This window comes from Geospiza fortis, unplaced genomic scaffold (assembly GCF_000277835.1).
Source record: "Geospiza fortis unplaced genomic scaffold, GeoFor_1.0 scaffold49, whole genome shotgun sequence".
Lineage (NCBI taxonomy): Eukaryota > Metazoa > Chordata > Aves > Passeriformes > Thraupidae > Geospiza > Geospiza fortis.
The window spans coordinates 512,426-528,277 of record NW_005054378.1 but is presented as its reverse complement, the minus strand read 5'-3'; the positions used below and the strand labels follow the sequence as shown (position 1 = coordinate 528,277).

Sequence of the window (15,852 nt, the reverse complement as noted above, 5' to 3'; positions counted from 1 at the left end):
CAAGGACTTAAAATATGCAGAAGTCAAATGACAAACCTTCACAATGGCATTTTCACATTTCCAAACGGTGACACCAAGAAATTCAGATGGCAAACATGTAGCTTCATATATTAAAACATGTGCCAATCTATCAAAAATGAAATTGTACAGGGATAAGAAAAAGCCTGGCTGACTGCAAACTACTGAAAGAAAAAAAGCATTGCTAAATCAATCAAATTTGAACCTTCCTGAAGGTAGATGAACCCACGAAGAGCCTTGGCCTGGGCACTAAATTTAAGCATAATCATGACTTAGTGGGTTAAAATTATAGATTAGGATGCCATTACAGCATGCACTATTCCCTTGCTGCATCTGCACTGGTACCTGGGCAAGACTCAGTCACTGTAAACAACATCACTCTTTGGTCTCCTGGTTCATTCAGCCAGGACATTTTGAGAAAGTTTTGATAGCTACAATTGTTTTATTCCATTTTATTCTCACTACTTGGGATATACATCCTTCAGCTGACTCATTTTTTAAATCACTTCAGTACTTAAACTGTCACACTCAACGCATAATCTGACACCACAGAGTCATAGTTTGAATATTTCAGTTCTATTACTTTTAATTCTGTACCAGTTAATCATATTTTATTTAAAGGTAAAATGTTAATCTTCTGATGTTAAAAATCATCATATGTTACCTTTTTATGGCCACATATTAAAATAAGGATTCTTGCCAATTACCTAGAGTCTTCTTTTCAGGATTTAAATGAGACATTGACAAGAGGTCAGCTCAGACTCTCTGCAGTATAACAATCTGCTCTGCATGCCAGAGGTGCTCTCTTTAAATTCCCCAATACTTCACAGCTGAAATTAGCACATCTCACCCATTTGCTAGTCTACATTGGTGTATCCATATTTAATTGTGATTAAAAGGTGTACCAAAAAGCAGCTGGCTCCAAACTGTTTGCTATAAAATGGTTGCCCTATTGCAAGCTCAAAACTCTGACAGAAATCCTTCAAAACTCCGATGGCTCTCTCTGACATAATGAAAGCAAATGTTTTGTTGTTGTTTTAATATTGCTACGTTTCATGACTTAAAACACAACTCTACACACACCACCAGAATGAGGTCTTAGACTGCAAGCATTTCCCTGTAGGGATTTTTGTCTCCATACTTGTCTGCAAAGCAACTAGCAAATTGTTAATCATCTATAATTAAAGACACCATAAGCCCAGAACCCATCAGAGTATATCTCCAGTTTGCTCACGTGGCCCTTTATGCATAAAATATGCCTTTTCATTTCACTCCAAGTACCTTTTTCTACTTGGCTGCCTCCTTCCAACCTTCTTTTAAGACATGACTTAAGAAAGGCATTCTTTAACATGTATTTTTTATGTATAAAACAATGAAAACGACAAAACCTGTGTAATATACTTCTCTCAGTCTTTTCCTTGACCCTAAAATTTTTTCTTTTATTTAAAAAGTTCAGAGTGTGTCCGTGAAATGCCATAACTGAGCAACCTGCTTACATTTAACCTTCATGTCACACAAAGGCCAGCAAGCAGTACCACAAATTTTTAAACAGGTGAGTAGGAAAGAAAACAGGAGAACTGCCTGGTGCCACACCTGGTAAGTCAGGAAATGCAGAGAACTGAGCTGGAGATCCACTGGATTTCCATAACATGGGTCATATTGGCTCATAAGCAACATATTCTGTATCCCAACAGTTACTTTTTCCTGTGACCAGCCTGCATACTGCAGGCTGCACACACCTGCTCTACCTTTAGCACTCTACTTGCAATAGTAAGCAAGTCATCTTGAGAAAAATTCATACAGAACCGAATGCAACATACTAATTTCATTTTTAAATTGAAGAAAGGAAGTGTGGGTTTGGTGGTACTGCTGATTATATTTATTTATTTTTATTTCATTGTTTCCACATTCAGACCTACAATTATTGGTATGTTGCTCAGGTTTTTGATGCTCTGCTTTCAGTGTTGACTTCAGTAGAAACCTTAAAGGTCTTACATACATTAAAAAAAAAGTCAGCCCCAGTTGTTCATACAATAACTACCATCCACACTTAGCTGGCAAGAGGTCATATACCTCTACCTGTCTGCAAAAGGAAAAAAATATTTTAAGTGTAAGACTAAAAACCTGACAATGTAAAAGTCAAAATGCACTTCTGCTGACAGAGCCTAGCAAGTGAAACTGCCCCCTCCCTTAATCTTCTTTACAGCCATGCCCTGCTGCCTGGTAAGCCAATCCATGGACCACTGCCTGACCAGGCAGTTTGCTCTATTAGACTCCATACCTTACACAGGTGGCAAGCTCAAGGCTACAATTTTTATTTTAACATAATTGCCTTGAATTTTAGAAGATTCTTCCTCCTTCAGGCAGAGGACAGTCTCCCACTGTTCAGAATGAAGGTATCTGTTATTACAACATTTGCAAGTGACTAACGGGGGTGAAAGCTAAGTTTCATTTCTTACATATTCTTTAGAATGAAACAAACTATATCTAAAAAGTGCAGATATGCTTTTTTATTTCTTTTGCAGTTCAGGGGAGGGGGAGGGAAAAGCATCACTGATTTGTATATTAAAGTGCAAGCATCTGTCCTACTGATGACATTCTAGGGAAGCACATTAGCATAAAATTTAACGATGTCAAATAAGTGGATGTGAAATAGGGACTGCGTAAAGACACTATTTCCAAGCCTGACAGAAACATCACTGTTTAGAAATGCAAATGATACCATTATGTTCAATAATTATATGAAAATATGAACAGTTCAGCATGTTTTCCAGCCCTGATGGCGGTTAATGGGATGTACGCTTATGTAAATAACTACTATTAAAGCTAATGCTGAAAAAAACTAATAAATTCATACTAAAGCAACTGATTTAGTACGCTTTTAAACCCCAGCAGTGCTCACTTATTAGAAAGGAGTGCATTCTTATGTTTAGAACTCATTACTGTTACAAGTCACTGCAACTCCATCAATTACCATGCATTAATGAAAATGGGACACATACAAAAAAAATTATTGCCTCTCAGCAGTTTTCTTTAAAGACAAAATATAGGGGTATTACCATCAGTGGGCCTTGAGGGGAACTTATCAGCAGCATAATCCTTATTACCACAACTGTACTCCCTGCTCTATAAACCCTGGGGTATTTTGTGTCCCAAGAAGGGGATGACCTTTATGTAAATCTCTTGCCATATGCACAATGAAAGTGACCACACTGCCATCAGCAAAAGCTTACCATTTCCACAGTTAAAAATGCATTTAAATAAACACATATATACGAGGATCTGAACTGAAAACTGTAAATGTGAAATGAAAAACTACTACAACTCCTGAAACTAGACCAAAGAAGGTGTAATGCCAATAGAACTAAGGATAAAAGGCATATGTGGAAATCTTCAATGAAGTTCTTGTATCCGGATAAATTCCATCCAGTTTTACACTTACACTTTTAATAACCTCCCAGAGAGCCATGGAATTGAGACTTTAAGGATGCTATTCATTCCTCTTTGGATGTTTTTTCCAACTCCTCAGTATTATTCAAAATTCTTAGCCCTCGTTAAACATCACAACTGATAGAGGAAACAAAACCAAGAATGCTGTTATAGTAATGAATTCCTAAGGATATTAAAAGCTGAGATTGACTGAATGTCTGTAACTCTACAACTAACCCACTTTCATTTTCTAAGAAGTCTATGGAAATGAGATATTAGTGTAACATCTACTAGATCCTAAGAAGTTTAGCAAGGCTAAAAATGCATTATATTAGCTTGCATTGACTGACAGTTTAAAATTAAGGATGGATCTGAACAACCCTACAAGAGACTATGGACAAAGAACTGATGCCAAATGGAGAAGATTAACATAGGACAGTCACCTGTGCAGTCTCACCTGCTGTAAAACAAGACGGCATTTTGCCATGGGAAAGCACAGACTTGCAACTCTTGACTACAAAAGCACTGTCACTGAGGACCATGAAATCCCACATCAATAGAAAGGGGTTAAGAAACAAATGCTGTTTTCATCATGCTTGAACAGTGACAAAGTTCTCACAGGCCAAGGTCCACCGTAAAAGCTAACGTTAAATTAATGCTATGCTTAAGTGCAATGTACTCCCCACAGCACAAGGCAAAAATGAAGTCTAGCCTAGCCTGAAAAACTTCCAATTTAAAAGCAGGCAGCAAAACAAGGCTTTCGGAAGGCCAGCAGCTCCGAGAATACAACAGCAAACACATGATGACAGTCACTGTGACAAATGTTTGATGGGAGAGACAGTGAAGAAAAAAACCCTACAAAACTATCTGATTGCTTTCACTAAATCTCTGTTGAAAGAGAGGTATGAAGTGTTTTGCTATCTAGACCATTAAAACTATTTCATGAGTGAAGGCCACTCTAAAAACAGTAAGACAAATTTGCTACTGATTAATAATAAAGTCATTCATTTTATTCTTCAAATCTAAAGTAATTACAAGCTAGAGCATGGCAAATGGATTTAGAAGAAGCCATTACGTCAGAAGAATCCTTTAAAAAAGAACAGTAATTTAAAAGACTGAACTGAATAATGAACTCTCCTGAACAACAATTATTATGAGATTGATTTATTGAAAGTGTATTTAATTATGCAAGAAATGTTTAAACTTTCCAAAATAGTGCAGGAAGACAGAGAAACCAATAGCAGAGTCAGCCCTACGTCCTCATTATAGTTGAGAAGCTGAAGCAGATGGAGAATTCATTTAGTTTAGAAGGATAAAGTACATCAATTTCTCTGAATCCACATTTCTAGTCAATTTGTTACAGTACCAGCTTCAACAATTAATGATCTCATTTTCCCATTTGTGCCTCCTTTTAAAAGAACTCAGTCTTTGTTTCCAAATGAGCAAAATGTCATAAAGAAAAAATGTAACTCAAACATCACTTTGAAAGCTCACATGCCTAAAGCCAAATGTTTCAGCAACAACCACAAAACCAGTGGTCAAATTCAGTCAGGTAAGTAGCCTGGTCAGTTTAAGGATCTGGAAAAAGCAGAAAGATTTGTCTTTCACCTGAGACACTTAAACTGACCAGCCTGATTCCACAGAATTATTTTTTTTTACCTGGACTACTTCACCTTTTTTCTTAAAATACCTGATATTGATGTATGAGATTGCCATGGCTGAAGGTGCATTTCCAATGACAGGTTTCTCCTGTTTAGTTTAGACAAGGGCAGCCCATCATCATATCCAGTTCTGTCATGCCCACAAGACAGTTAATATAGATAATATCATAAACCTGTGCTTCAGATACCCAGAGCTGGGAGACAGGCTGCCTGCGAAGCATAGAGCTACCCATGGGGATCCACAACCTGGCAGAGCAGAACTCCAGCTCTTATTCAGTTTCAAAATCATCACGTCTCTAGTACCAGGTACAGATCACCACAATGTAAAAATGTCATGAAACATGGGAGATGAGAGAATGCTACTAGCCCTCAACACTCACCTCAGGGGAACTCCGAAATTCTATACAAGAGCTGTTGGGTGGGAACATCTCCGCTTCAGTCAGACACACACAGAACACCATTCCACCCTTGGTATAAAAAACAGAGCAAATATGCTTCTCCCATTCCACAGCTGTATTTCTATGCTGACAGTACCATCTCACAGAAAATCATGCACCACTGAGTGCAGAAGTTTAGGGCAAAAAGCCTGTCTGGCTCATATTCTACAGAGACTGTTGTTCACCGCTTAGATGCTGCCTGCTGATTCTGGGTATTTTCATAACATGGACAGTGTTGCTAGATTGTGCTACAAGGCACTAACTAGGATTAAGCACAAAAAGCTTCAAATTAATCTCCAGCCATTGATCCATTTGAATACTCAACATTACAATATGTTCCACCTTGTTTTAGTTTAAAAGTTCATGAAAAATTCAAAATATCTTATTTACCCAATAGTCCTTGACTGATTCTTCTACATTTCAGTTCGTAAATACATACATTATTTAACCAATACTGCAGTTACAGAATAGCATATAAATATTCAGGGACTTTTTAATAAGTGCAGCTTTTTTTCAACAGACCACAATGGTTGCTTAGGAACATTTACTAGTAGGATACCTGAAATAACAGTAAGAGAAACACCTTCAAAGAGTAAAGTACTTGGATAAAATGGAAGAAAGGAGCAAAATACTAATTCTCCATTCTCCTCACATACCTTCAAACAAATTATGAGGCACAAGAAGATATATAGTATGCATTCACATATGAAAAATAGAAAGGGAAAAAACTTTAAATGATAAGCTGAGGGAGCCAAGTTAAGAAATAAAAGAAAAATAATGACGGTCATTTCAAACCCTCAGTTCATAACTTGTCAGAAACTATACAGTCAGGAACAGACTCAGCCAAAGTTAATCTCTAAAATTGTTACTGAGTTTTAAATAAATAGCTTGACTTTAAAAAGCACAAGTTTCCTGCAAATGGCAAATTTCCTGTTCTATAGAAATTTTCTTCTTACCTTTTTTTTCCGGGGGAAGGGGTGGGGGCACAGCAAGGCAGGGACCCATTTTCTCACATAGATGCTAAACTGCAGTGTTAATATCTGTGCCCCACCTCACCCTGACACGGCGCTGACATTTTGAGCGCAGACTGTCCCATTGCCAACAGCAGCCCCAGGGAGGCAGACACACACGAATCTGCCACACAGGACATTGGGACCACACATCCAACAAAGTACATGGCCAAAGCCCTTCTGTGCAAGATCATCTTTGCTCCCTCATCCATGAGGACAACTTGGTGGGTCTGATTAAAAAAGGAAAGGAAGCAGAAGTGTTCATATTTTCAGAAGATCAGATTTAACGTTATAGGGAAAACAAGGCAGAACCAGCAAGTAAATTCCATATTCTGATATCTCCTTTTACTACCATTTTGTTCTTTGCATTAAGCAAGCCAGTAACTCTTTTTCCTCTGAAAAATACTACTAATTTTACATTAACACATTAAGATAGGAAAAGGAGAAAATATGTAAGTGGCCCTAATTTATGTATGCAAGACTTATGTAATGAACAGCACTATGGCAAAACTAAAACCATTTTATTAAAGTCTCTATATAATAGTTATAAAGCTCATTATTCTTCCAGCAAATTAATATTCTATGTCTCACTAACACTATAAGCAAATGAACTGTTTTAGTTAAATTAATATTCATGTTAACTGCATGCAAAACCAACTAATTAAGTAGTTCTATAATATTAAGGACATATGTAAACAGAGTCTGTGATCAATTTTAAGACTAACCAAGTAAATCATACAGGATTTGTTGTGTGAATCTGTCTGGGTCTTCAGAACCTGGTCTACTGGGAGGTGTCCCTATCCAGGGGTTTGGACCTAGATGATATTTCAAGGTCAAACCATTTTGTAAATCTATGTTCAGTCAGAAAATAATTCCAACGAAAAGGTGCATTCCAAATATAAACCAAAACAGTAGCATAGTTCAGTTGACTAAAAAAAAAAAGTTCGTAATAAACAGAATCTCTTCTTTCCCTTATCTGCCTATTCCCTGTCTATATAATAATAATTTAAACAGAGCTTAGAATTCAATAACCAATTCTTAAAATTTTTTAATAAGTTTCCTCTTCACCTATTAGTAAGTCTTTACAGAAATGTTATAGCTGCTTTTTCTTCTTCATTTATGCAACCGCATCAAATTTACATGGAAAAAATCCCTAATGGTGATAACAAGAAAAGCTAAAGACCACAACATAATTTCTTTGAGCTATGAAGGTATCAGTAGTATTTGTTTCTTAATAATCTCATTATAGTTTTTTTCCTAAGACATATATCATGACAGTATTGGGACATCTTACAAAGGATATTTTCCTGATTGTTAAATTAAATTATATTTGGGACCTAAATTAATAATAGGTGCCTGAAAATACATCAGGGGAAAAAAAGAAAAGCCAAAAGCTTTTCTATTAGCAGCTCCTAGCAGAAGAGGAAAAAGATGCAGCACAAGTAGTCTAAGTGCATAACACAGTGCACACTGACCATGCCTTACTGTGAAAATGCAAATGAAATAACACAAATAAGAACAAGGAAGTTGCAAGTCACACACTCCAAAGCCAATTCCAGAATCTAGACTACCACAAGAACCAGCTTAGCCACCATACAGCAGCAAAGAGAACAACTATACCAAGAGTAGGTGCTGTAGAAGACACCACAGGAGGTGATACATGGCAGTTCTCACATGAACTTAGTCCCAAATTCTATTTCAAAAGTTCAGAGGGTGCTTGAACACTCTAAACAGACACATTCCCACTTGCATCAGCTGTCTTACAATTGTCTGACTGATCTTAGGTCACCTGCCGCCACCTTGGCTCTTATTAACCCTAACGGATATACACACCATTTACATTTTGCCTCTTAATCTTTTACATCAACTTCACTTTCAGAAAGTGATATTTTTCCCCACCACTCTATCATCTTCAAAGTTGTAGGATGCTTTCACTGGGGAGGGCATCAAGGGAGTGTGAGCAGCTGTTACTGGATTATCCAGGTCAGTCCAGTTGAGCAAATTTTAGTAAGAACAGCAAGAGCTGTCATCCCAGCATGCGTCCCTGAACACCACTAAGTGCCACATCTTCTAACAGCAGCACTAGAACTTTCCCATTTATTATAAGCAAAAGAGTTTAATACAAACAAAAGAAAGTTTTGATCCTCTTTTGGTTTTGGAACATTTTTTTGAAACACTTCAGATCACATTCTTTTGAAAGAAGTCAGTCTGAAATGTAAATGTCATGACATAAACCAAGCCAGAACAGCTACTTTTGACTAAATTATACAATAATATGATAGGCCTTAATACTTTTTTAAGGAAGAAGGTGTAGACCAACTGACTACTTGAAATCCCTAATTTTCCTTAATTCTGTGATAACTGCCAAATACTTAGTATTGTAATACAATACTAAGTATTTGGCAACCCTGGCAATAGGCTGGACTATTTATGGTTCACAGTATGCTCATCACTGTTGTTCTCCATTAACAGCATGCCCTAGTACTAAGTACTCAATTTCCAAAGTTTCACCTGCCAAGGAAGGGTAGAATTGACTTCTAAATCTGCATGAAATTTTATTTGTTGTTCACTACCCAGACAGCACTGAGCAGTTCCAAAGTAAATGTGGGCTGCAGACAGAGGCTGTTTTCTAAACGCTGATAAGTTACTCAAAGTTTTTGTGAGATCTTTGCATATCCACCCATCTCCCTTCCCCCAAAGCTTCACAGTTCATGAGCAGCATATTTGAACTGAGGGGTCTTCACAGCTTGTCAGTGGTAAAAAAATCAACCACAACAAAATAAGGATGGATTTTCCTCAAAATAGGGATTTCAAGCACCAAAGAATATTTCTCCTCCAAGAATCTCAAGGGAAAAAAAAAACCAACAAAAACATGAAGCTGAAAACAACCCACACAGTCTCCATGCTAAGTGAACTAAACCCTTACCAAGCTGAAATTGCACTTTGCTGGATAGCTGCATTTATATCAGAAGCCCAAATTTATTACTGCAGGGTAGTTTTAAATACTGCAGTAAAGAAAGTTATCTTATAGAGAATAAATTAGCTACGTGGGGCAAAAAAAAAAAAAGATAAAATTGATTTTAACAGGTTTCAAATTTTTTTCTTAAGGTATTATATCCCTGATATCTTATTTGAAAGTGGACACTATATTCCAGAAGAAATTAAGGAATTTCAAGTTGCTGTACTTGAAACAGACATAATCTGTATTCAGCCTCAGCAAGTCATTTCTACTATTCCTTGTCTCTGCAACAAGCTTTAAAAAATTAAGTGATCAGAGTTACACTGAAGATCTTGAATCATTCATGTATGATAGGCAAGTATTGCAGCAGTTAAAATTACATTGTTTTAAATTATAACCTTGTTTTATATATCTAGGTTTTACAGAGTTTTATGAAGTGTAAAATTGCATGCATTAACCTTCTGCCATGTCTACCAGACTTCTGGAAAAGTATTCATGCTTGTGCAATCTATTTCTGGTAAAGAAACAAAAGGAAAGGGAAAAAACCCCAAACAACAAAACAAAAAAGCAAGCATGTCTACTTTCCACTAGCCAAATAAACTTCATGTGAATTTGTGAAATCTTTGTGTAGATAAATAACAAAAAATCAGGAACATGCATCCCACCCACATTCATGAGCTGACTGAACACACAAGACATAATATACAACAAAATAGTGGCTTCAGTGAAATCAATGTCAAAGAGCTGTTGACATATCTTATGGCTCTTGAAATACCTCAGATCTAATACTTTCCAGTAACAGTTCACAGACAGCTAAGTTTGTTGACGTGTATATTATTTAGGACAAACAGACAAAGTAAGTGCCACTGTGCTACAAGGGATGTTTTAAGTCATCAGGGCAATGGTCTCCTGACAGAGACCACACATCACTGAATGCCTTTCCTAAGCCAAGCAAGTTCCATCATAAAGAAGCACTGTTTTCCTTACACCTCCAGTGCTAAACTGTGAAATAGCATTGCCAGAATTTTCAAGAACCCTCCTCTAAATCCATGTTTAAATTTCTGAATTATCTCTATTTCTGTTTCAACACTGGCCAATAGCTTGAACAGCCTCTTTTGGTCACTAACTTTGTTTTTAACTTGAACAGGGGATGGCTCAGGACTGAAAACAGTACTGCACACTGAGCTCCATCATGCTTTTTAGAACAACATTACTACCCTCCCTATCAGCAATGCAGTTCCCAATGAATCACACACTATTTGCTTTTCCTGTAGTTGCAGTCCTGTCTCTTCCCTATCCCACTGCAGCCAATCCTTAGCCCTCTGAGGAATCTAACAACAAAGCATCAATATCAGACATCTGGAAGAAAAACGAACGAGAGAATTTTGTAAAGGTCTGTCACACCTCAGAAAGAAAAATATCAATTCCTGCAATAGTGACTTCGCATGTGATACTCCAGGATTGGGACTAAGCATATGCAGCTTAAAGAAATGCAAGCCACAGTCAGCAAGAGAAGAGAATCTCCTAACTTTTTTATATACAAACAAACCCGACACCAAACAGAAAGTCCAAGCTAGCTAAACCTCCTAGCACATATATTTAATTTGTATCCATTTAGTGTAGATTCCCTTTCTCTGGACATGGAGAGAAATGGAATACCATGCAAGTTTTAGAACTAAATTATGACCACCTAACAGAATATTTAAAAAATATCTATAATCATATTTTAATGTGTAAATTCCTTATTGTCATTTTTTTAGTTGACAAATATCTATTTCATAGCAAAACAACATCATAGGAACAGCTGGATGGCAGTTTAAGCTCAAATGAACCAGTGTCACATGCTGACAAGTCATCTCTCTGATTGCTTTTGAATGGCAGCACATGCAGATTTATTCTATGCCATAAATTAGAACAATTATTTCTCTGTACTTCACTTTTTATTTCAGTGAGCCATTGCACATATTTTTAAAGGATATCTTCCCTTTCTTTGATGATAAGTTCATTCTGCTCCTCTAGCTGTCTGATCTTCTTCTCAAACGATTCCTGTTCAGCTTTCAGCCGCTCTTCTGTCACCTCCTTTTCTTCACTTACCCTGAAAAGAATTTGAGAAAAATAAAATATATGCCCATAACCACAGTGCCTGACCTCCAACTTCTCCACCACCTCGAGGGTAAGTGGATAACATCCTCTCCACCCTTAAACAGGTTACTTCCTCACAATGTTTACAATATATTACACAGGAAGGTGCGTACGACTTGATGCAATACATCTCTTCTTTTTTTTTTTCAAAAACACTGGTCTCAATAGAGTACATGCACATTAATGGGCAGCACGGAGGAACAAAGTTAGGGCCTGAACCCACAATTAGGTTTGTTCAGTCTGATTCTCTGCAGCCATAATGAAGATTCACTGGGATACTTCAAACCTAGGACATGAAGACAGAAAACTCAGACAGAAGAGCTTAGATGACATGACAGGAAGAAAATTCTGGAAAACTTTTCTGTTTCTTAATCTATAAACTAATCTTTCTTTCACCTTTACTGGTCAAATACAAGTCCAGGAAAGAATAATTTTTCTTGTTAGCTTTCTCCAAACAAAACTGTTTGTCCTTTTCTGAGGCTTTTCAAATATCAACTGCAGGCGTAAATTTTCCTTTCTGTCTGGGGCATGGCACCCTGTATCTTGCTGCTCAGCGTAAATAATTGGATCAAGATTAAAAGATGACAATGGGAGAAAGGCTTACAATGATCATTTATTCTGCACCTCAAGAGCAGGCTATAAAAACAATTATTCTGGTATCACGTAGGCAAGAAGATCATTATGCACAGATGATCCTGTAACTATGCTAAAAAACGTGGCTTGGAAATCATGGTTCCATAAAAGCTCCACAAAAATATTAAGTAATGAGCTTAGACTAATAAATATTATTGCTCTGCACTTAGGCAATTTCTGTTGCTGAAGGCTCTTAAAGTTCAGTCTTTTATGATGATGAAACAGCTGCCACAACACAGGTGACAGGAGACCAAAGCAATACAACTTTTAGAAAACTCCAATTTTAACTTCCTTAAAGTGGAACAATCTTATTGGAAGAGGAAAGAGGAGGGCTAATATTCTGAACCAAATGTTTCATTCAAGGACTGAGCCATACATTTGGTATCACTGTTCCCCTTAAGAGGGCACAGATCTGTTTTGATCTTCCAGTGGAGAAGTCATAAATACCACAACTGGGTCACTCCCCTGGAGTGAATTATAGGCAAGAAGTATTCCCCAACTCCAAGATCAACCCACAGCCCTCCCATATCAGCTCAAGCAGACTGCATGAAGTGGAAAATAATAATACTGAAACTCACACTTTTTCTCTACAAACCTAGAGGGAGACAGACGACAGATACCGGATAATCAAATTCTTAAAATTAGGGCAGTTTGAAAGCTTGGATCAAACTATTAATTGTAAAGTTTCTAATGTACAGGGGGGAAAAAAAGACACGGATTAAGCATAAAAGCATTCCACTAGTCAAATGCACAAGGTCTCACTTACAACCTTGGGCCCACTCTGGGAAGGTGTGATGAGTTCAACCTGTTCCTTGGCCCCTTCCCCTCCACTCAGAGGCTGTCAAAAAGGTTTTGCACATATCATTAAAGAAACGTGGTAACAGGAACTACCTGTATAAATTCTGGACCCACACCAACACCTCTGCACTCCTTAGCTAAGCTGGCAATAAACTTTTGAGGAATATCCACTACACTTCCTTACAGTAACAGCCGCAGCACATTTGCTACAAGCTGCAGATAGAGACTCTCATATCCAACCGTGGCCCATTTGCTTCCTCTCAGTCCAGTGCAACCACCTAAATTACTACAGCACAAATGACCTTCCTTCACATTATCAGTGAAAGATGCAAAACCAAAAAAAGTTAATTAGAAAACCACAATGAAGAACACAATGTGTGACCATGTGGATCATTGACAGGAATGAAACAAGAGCAGGGCAGGCAACTGGAAAGAGAGAACAAGTACCATGTCCAGGATTCTATGAAAGGAAGGAAGCTTGGTCAGTAACTTGTAGGAGTGATGCTGCACGAGAAAAGGGTTTGGGGCAACAAACGCTGGGCTATGCTGGCACCCAATAACACTAAAATTGAACAACAGTATAAGAAAAAAAGGCATGAAAGAAGAGAGCACTAGAAAAATCAGACTAAATGTAGCAGGCTTTACTCATCTCTAGATTCTGTGATTTGTTGCTTATATCAGTGTGCATCACATTCACGTGCTGTGTTTGTATTTAACACATATCACAGCAAGCTGTCACACTCCCAGACACATGAATATATTGTGCCACATATCTTACGCAGTAAATGACTGAGAACAGTAAGTGATCTCAGAAGAAATGTGGCAGCATGTGTTTATGTATCACAAAGCAGGAGACAGCCCATAAAGGGCAGGCGAGATACAAAAGACGGTTACTCACAGGAGGTGGCAAAAGGAAGTTAGAGAAAAGGAATACAAGAATCTCATCAGATTATGCTGGATTTATGTCACTTCCTATAAATAGCTCAGTGAGTTGCTGGGTTTTTTAATAAACTTATTTCTTTGCCTTCTGGCAGTAAAGAACATATGATTTTTAGCAGAAGTATGGCAGACTTCACTGATGCTGTACAAAAACATTACAAGGCTCATATAATGCTCCTCAAAAGTATTTTCACCCTCTGTTCACCCACTTGGGTCAGAAAAGAGCAGCGAAAGAATGAAGGCACAACTACAAAGAGCTCAACTGCTCCACTGAGCAATATGCTGGTATCCAGCTCCATTGTTCTTGCTTCCAGGATCAAACAGACAACTGGCAGCTGAGAGCAAAGATGATGAATCAGTGAAACTATTCGTTCCATTAAGTGTCTGCAACACTTTCTTGCATTCAATTCACATTCACCTACCTTGTGCCATAGGACGTGCACCATCTTTGTTCAAGATTTGCTTTAAATTCAACAGTTCAAAGACTATATAATTCTAAATGCATTTAAATAAATAATGTTATTTTACAGTAGCCTCTTTAGAAAAACTCGTAATGCAAATATATTGACAAAAAGCCCTCCTAGGGCATCCACCTTAGTGTTAAAATTAATTCTTAGTTCACCAGTTCCAATTATTATTGTGAGCTCCCAGGTCCACTGCTGATACTAGTATTTCTATCTAATCTAAAGAAGGAATTGATCAAGGAGTTTGCTGATGACAGTGACTCATTCCACTGAGTAAGCAGGACTGATGCTCTCCGTGTGGAATTTCTGAAGCACTGCACAAGTCAACAGCACTTCAAGTTTTATTTGTTTAATGAAAAACTGACATGCACAAGAAAGAGCCATGATAACACTCACATCAACACTACACTAGGGACAGAACTCAGCTCTTTCTGACTGAAGGCAGAGTTGGAAAAGCAAATTAAAAACAGCATCTTCTATTTTTTTAAATTTTAAAAAATGAGACTTTACCAAGAAAAATCTGAAATGCAGTAAGAACATTGCAGCTCAGCTACTGAAGACAGAAGACAAACTAAACAATAAACAGATATATAGACACTGTGAACTTCACTGATCACTCCTACACTCCTTGGGAACACTTCTCTTCTAATAAACACTGATCTGGTATTACCCTGTCAACTGGCTAGCAAAGATTTAAAAAGTTTGGTGACCATTCCTGAAAACTACAGGTTTTAAATTCCAGGCAAAGAATGGCATCTGGAACAGGGAAGACCACCATGGAGGACAGGGTTGGGGGGAGAGGAGGAGGAAAAAAAGAAACAGAATTTTTGTCCAAGGATCAGGGTTCACAAACCTGATACATTCTACTCAAGCATCATATGCAGTTTGTACACATTAGAAAAAAATAATTTTAAAAAACCTGCTATGGGCCCAAAACCTAATTGAAATTGCTACACAATGGATAAATTTTACGATACACAACCTGCAAAATACAAAATTAGATTTCGCAGCATGAATTTATAGCTACAAATGACTTTTTAAGCACAGAAAGTAAGTGTGATTGGTGATACAATAATCCTGGGCATGCTTTACCTATCAACACAAAGTAATTTCCAGACAAGCTTAGGGATATCTCATTTGCAGTCTCACTGCCTGACCAATTAAGAAAACTGCAGCACAAAATTGCCCCTAAAGTAACACACAAAAAAAGATAAAAAGATTTTGATTTTAAAGCCAGGTAACAATTCGGTTAAATATAAAGTAGTGTAACCCAGGAGAGAAGGCAACACTAGAGGCCAAACACACAAGATTTGTAATACAAACCACAGGCAAGTTTTCCTTCAAAGATCTTAAGGACTGGAA

General features: G+C 37.4%; 1 protein-coding gene across 1 annotated transcript in view; it reads right to left on the bottom strand.

The window, feature by feature from the left end:
• KIAA1328 (KIAA1328 ortholog) overlaps positions 1-15,852 on the bottom strand; it is a 167,502-nt gene that overhangs the window by 140,895 nt on the left and 10,755 nt on the right. The window contains exon 4 of the mRNA XM_031060275.1: positions 11,494-11,609. Within this exon, the coding sequence (XP_030916135.1) occupies positions 11,494-11,609 (116 nt within the window). The remainder of the gene's footprint in view (positions 1-11,493; positions 11,610-15,852) is intronic.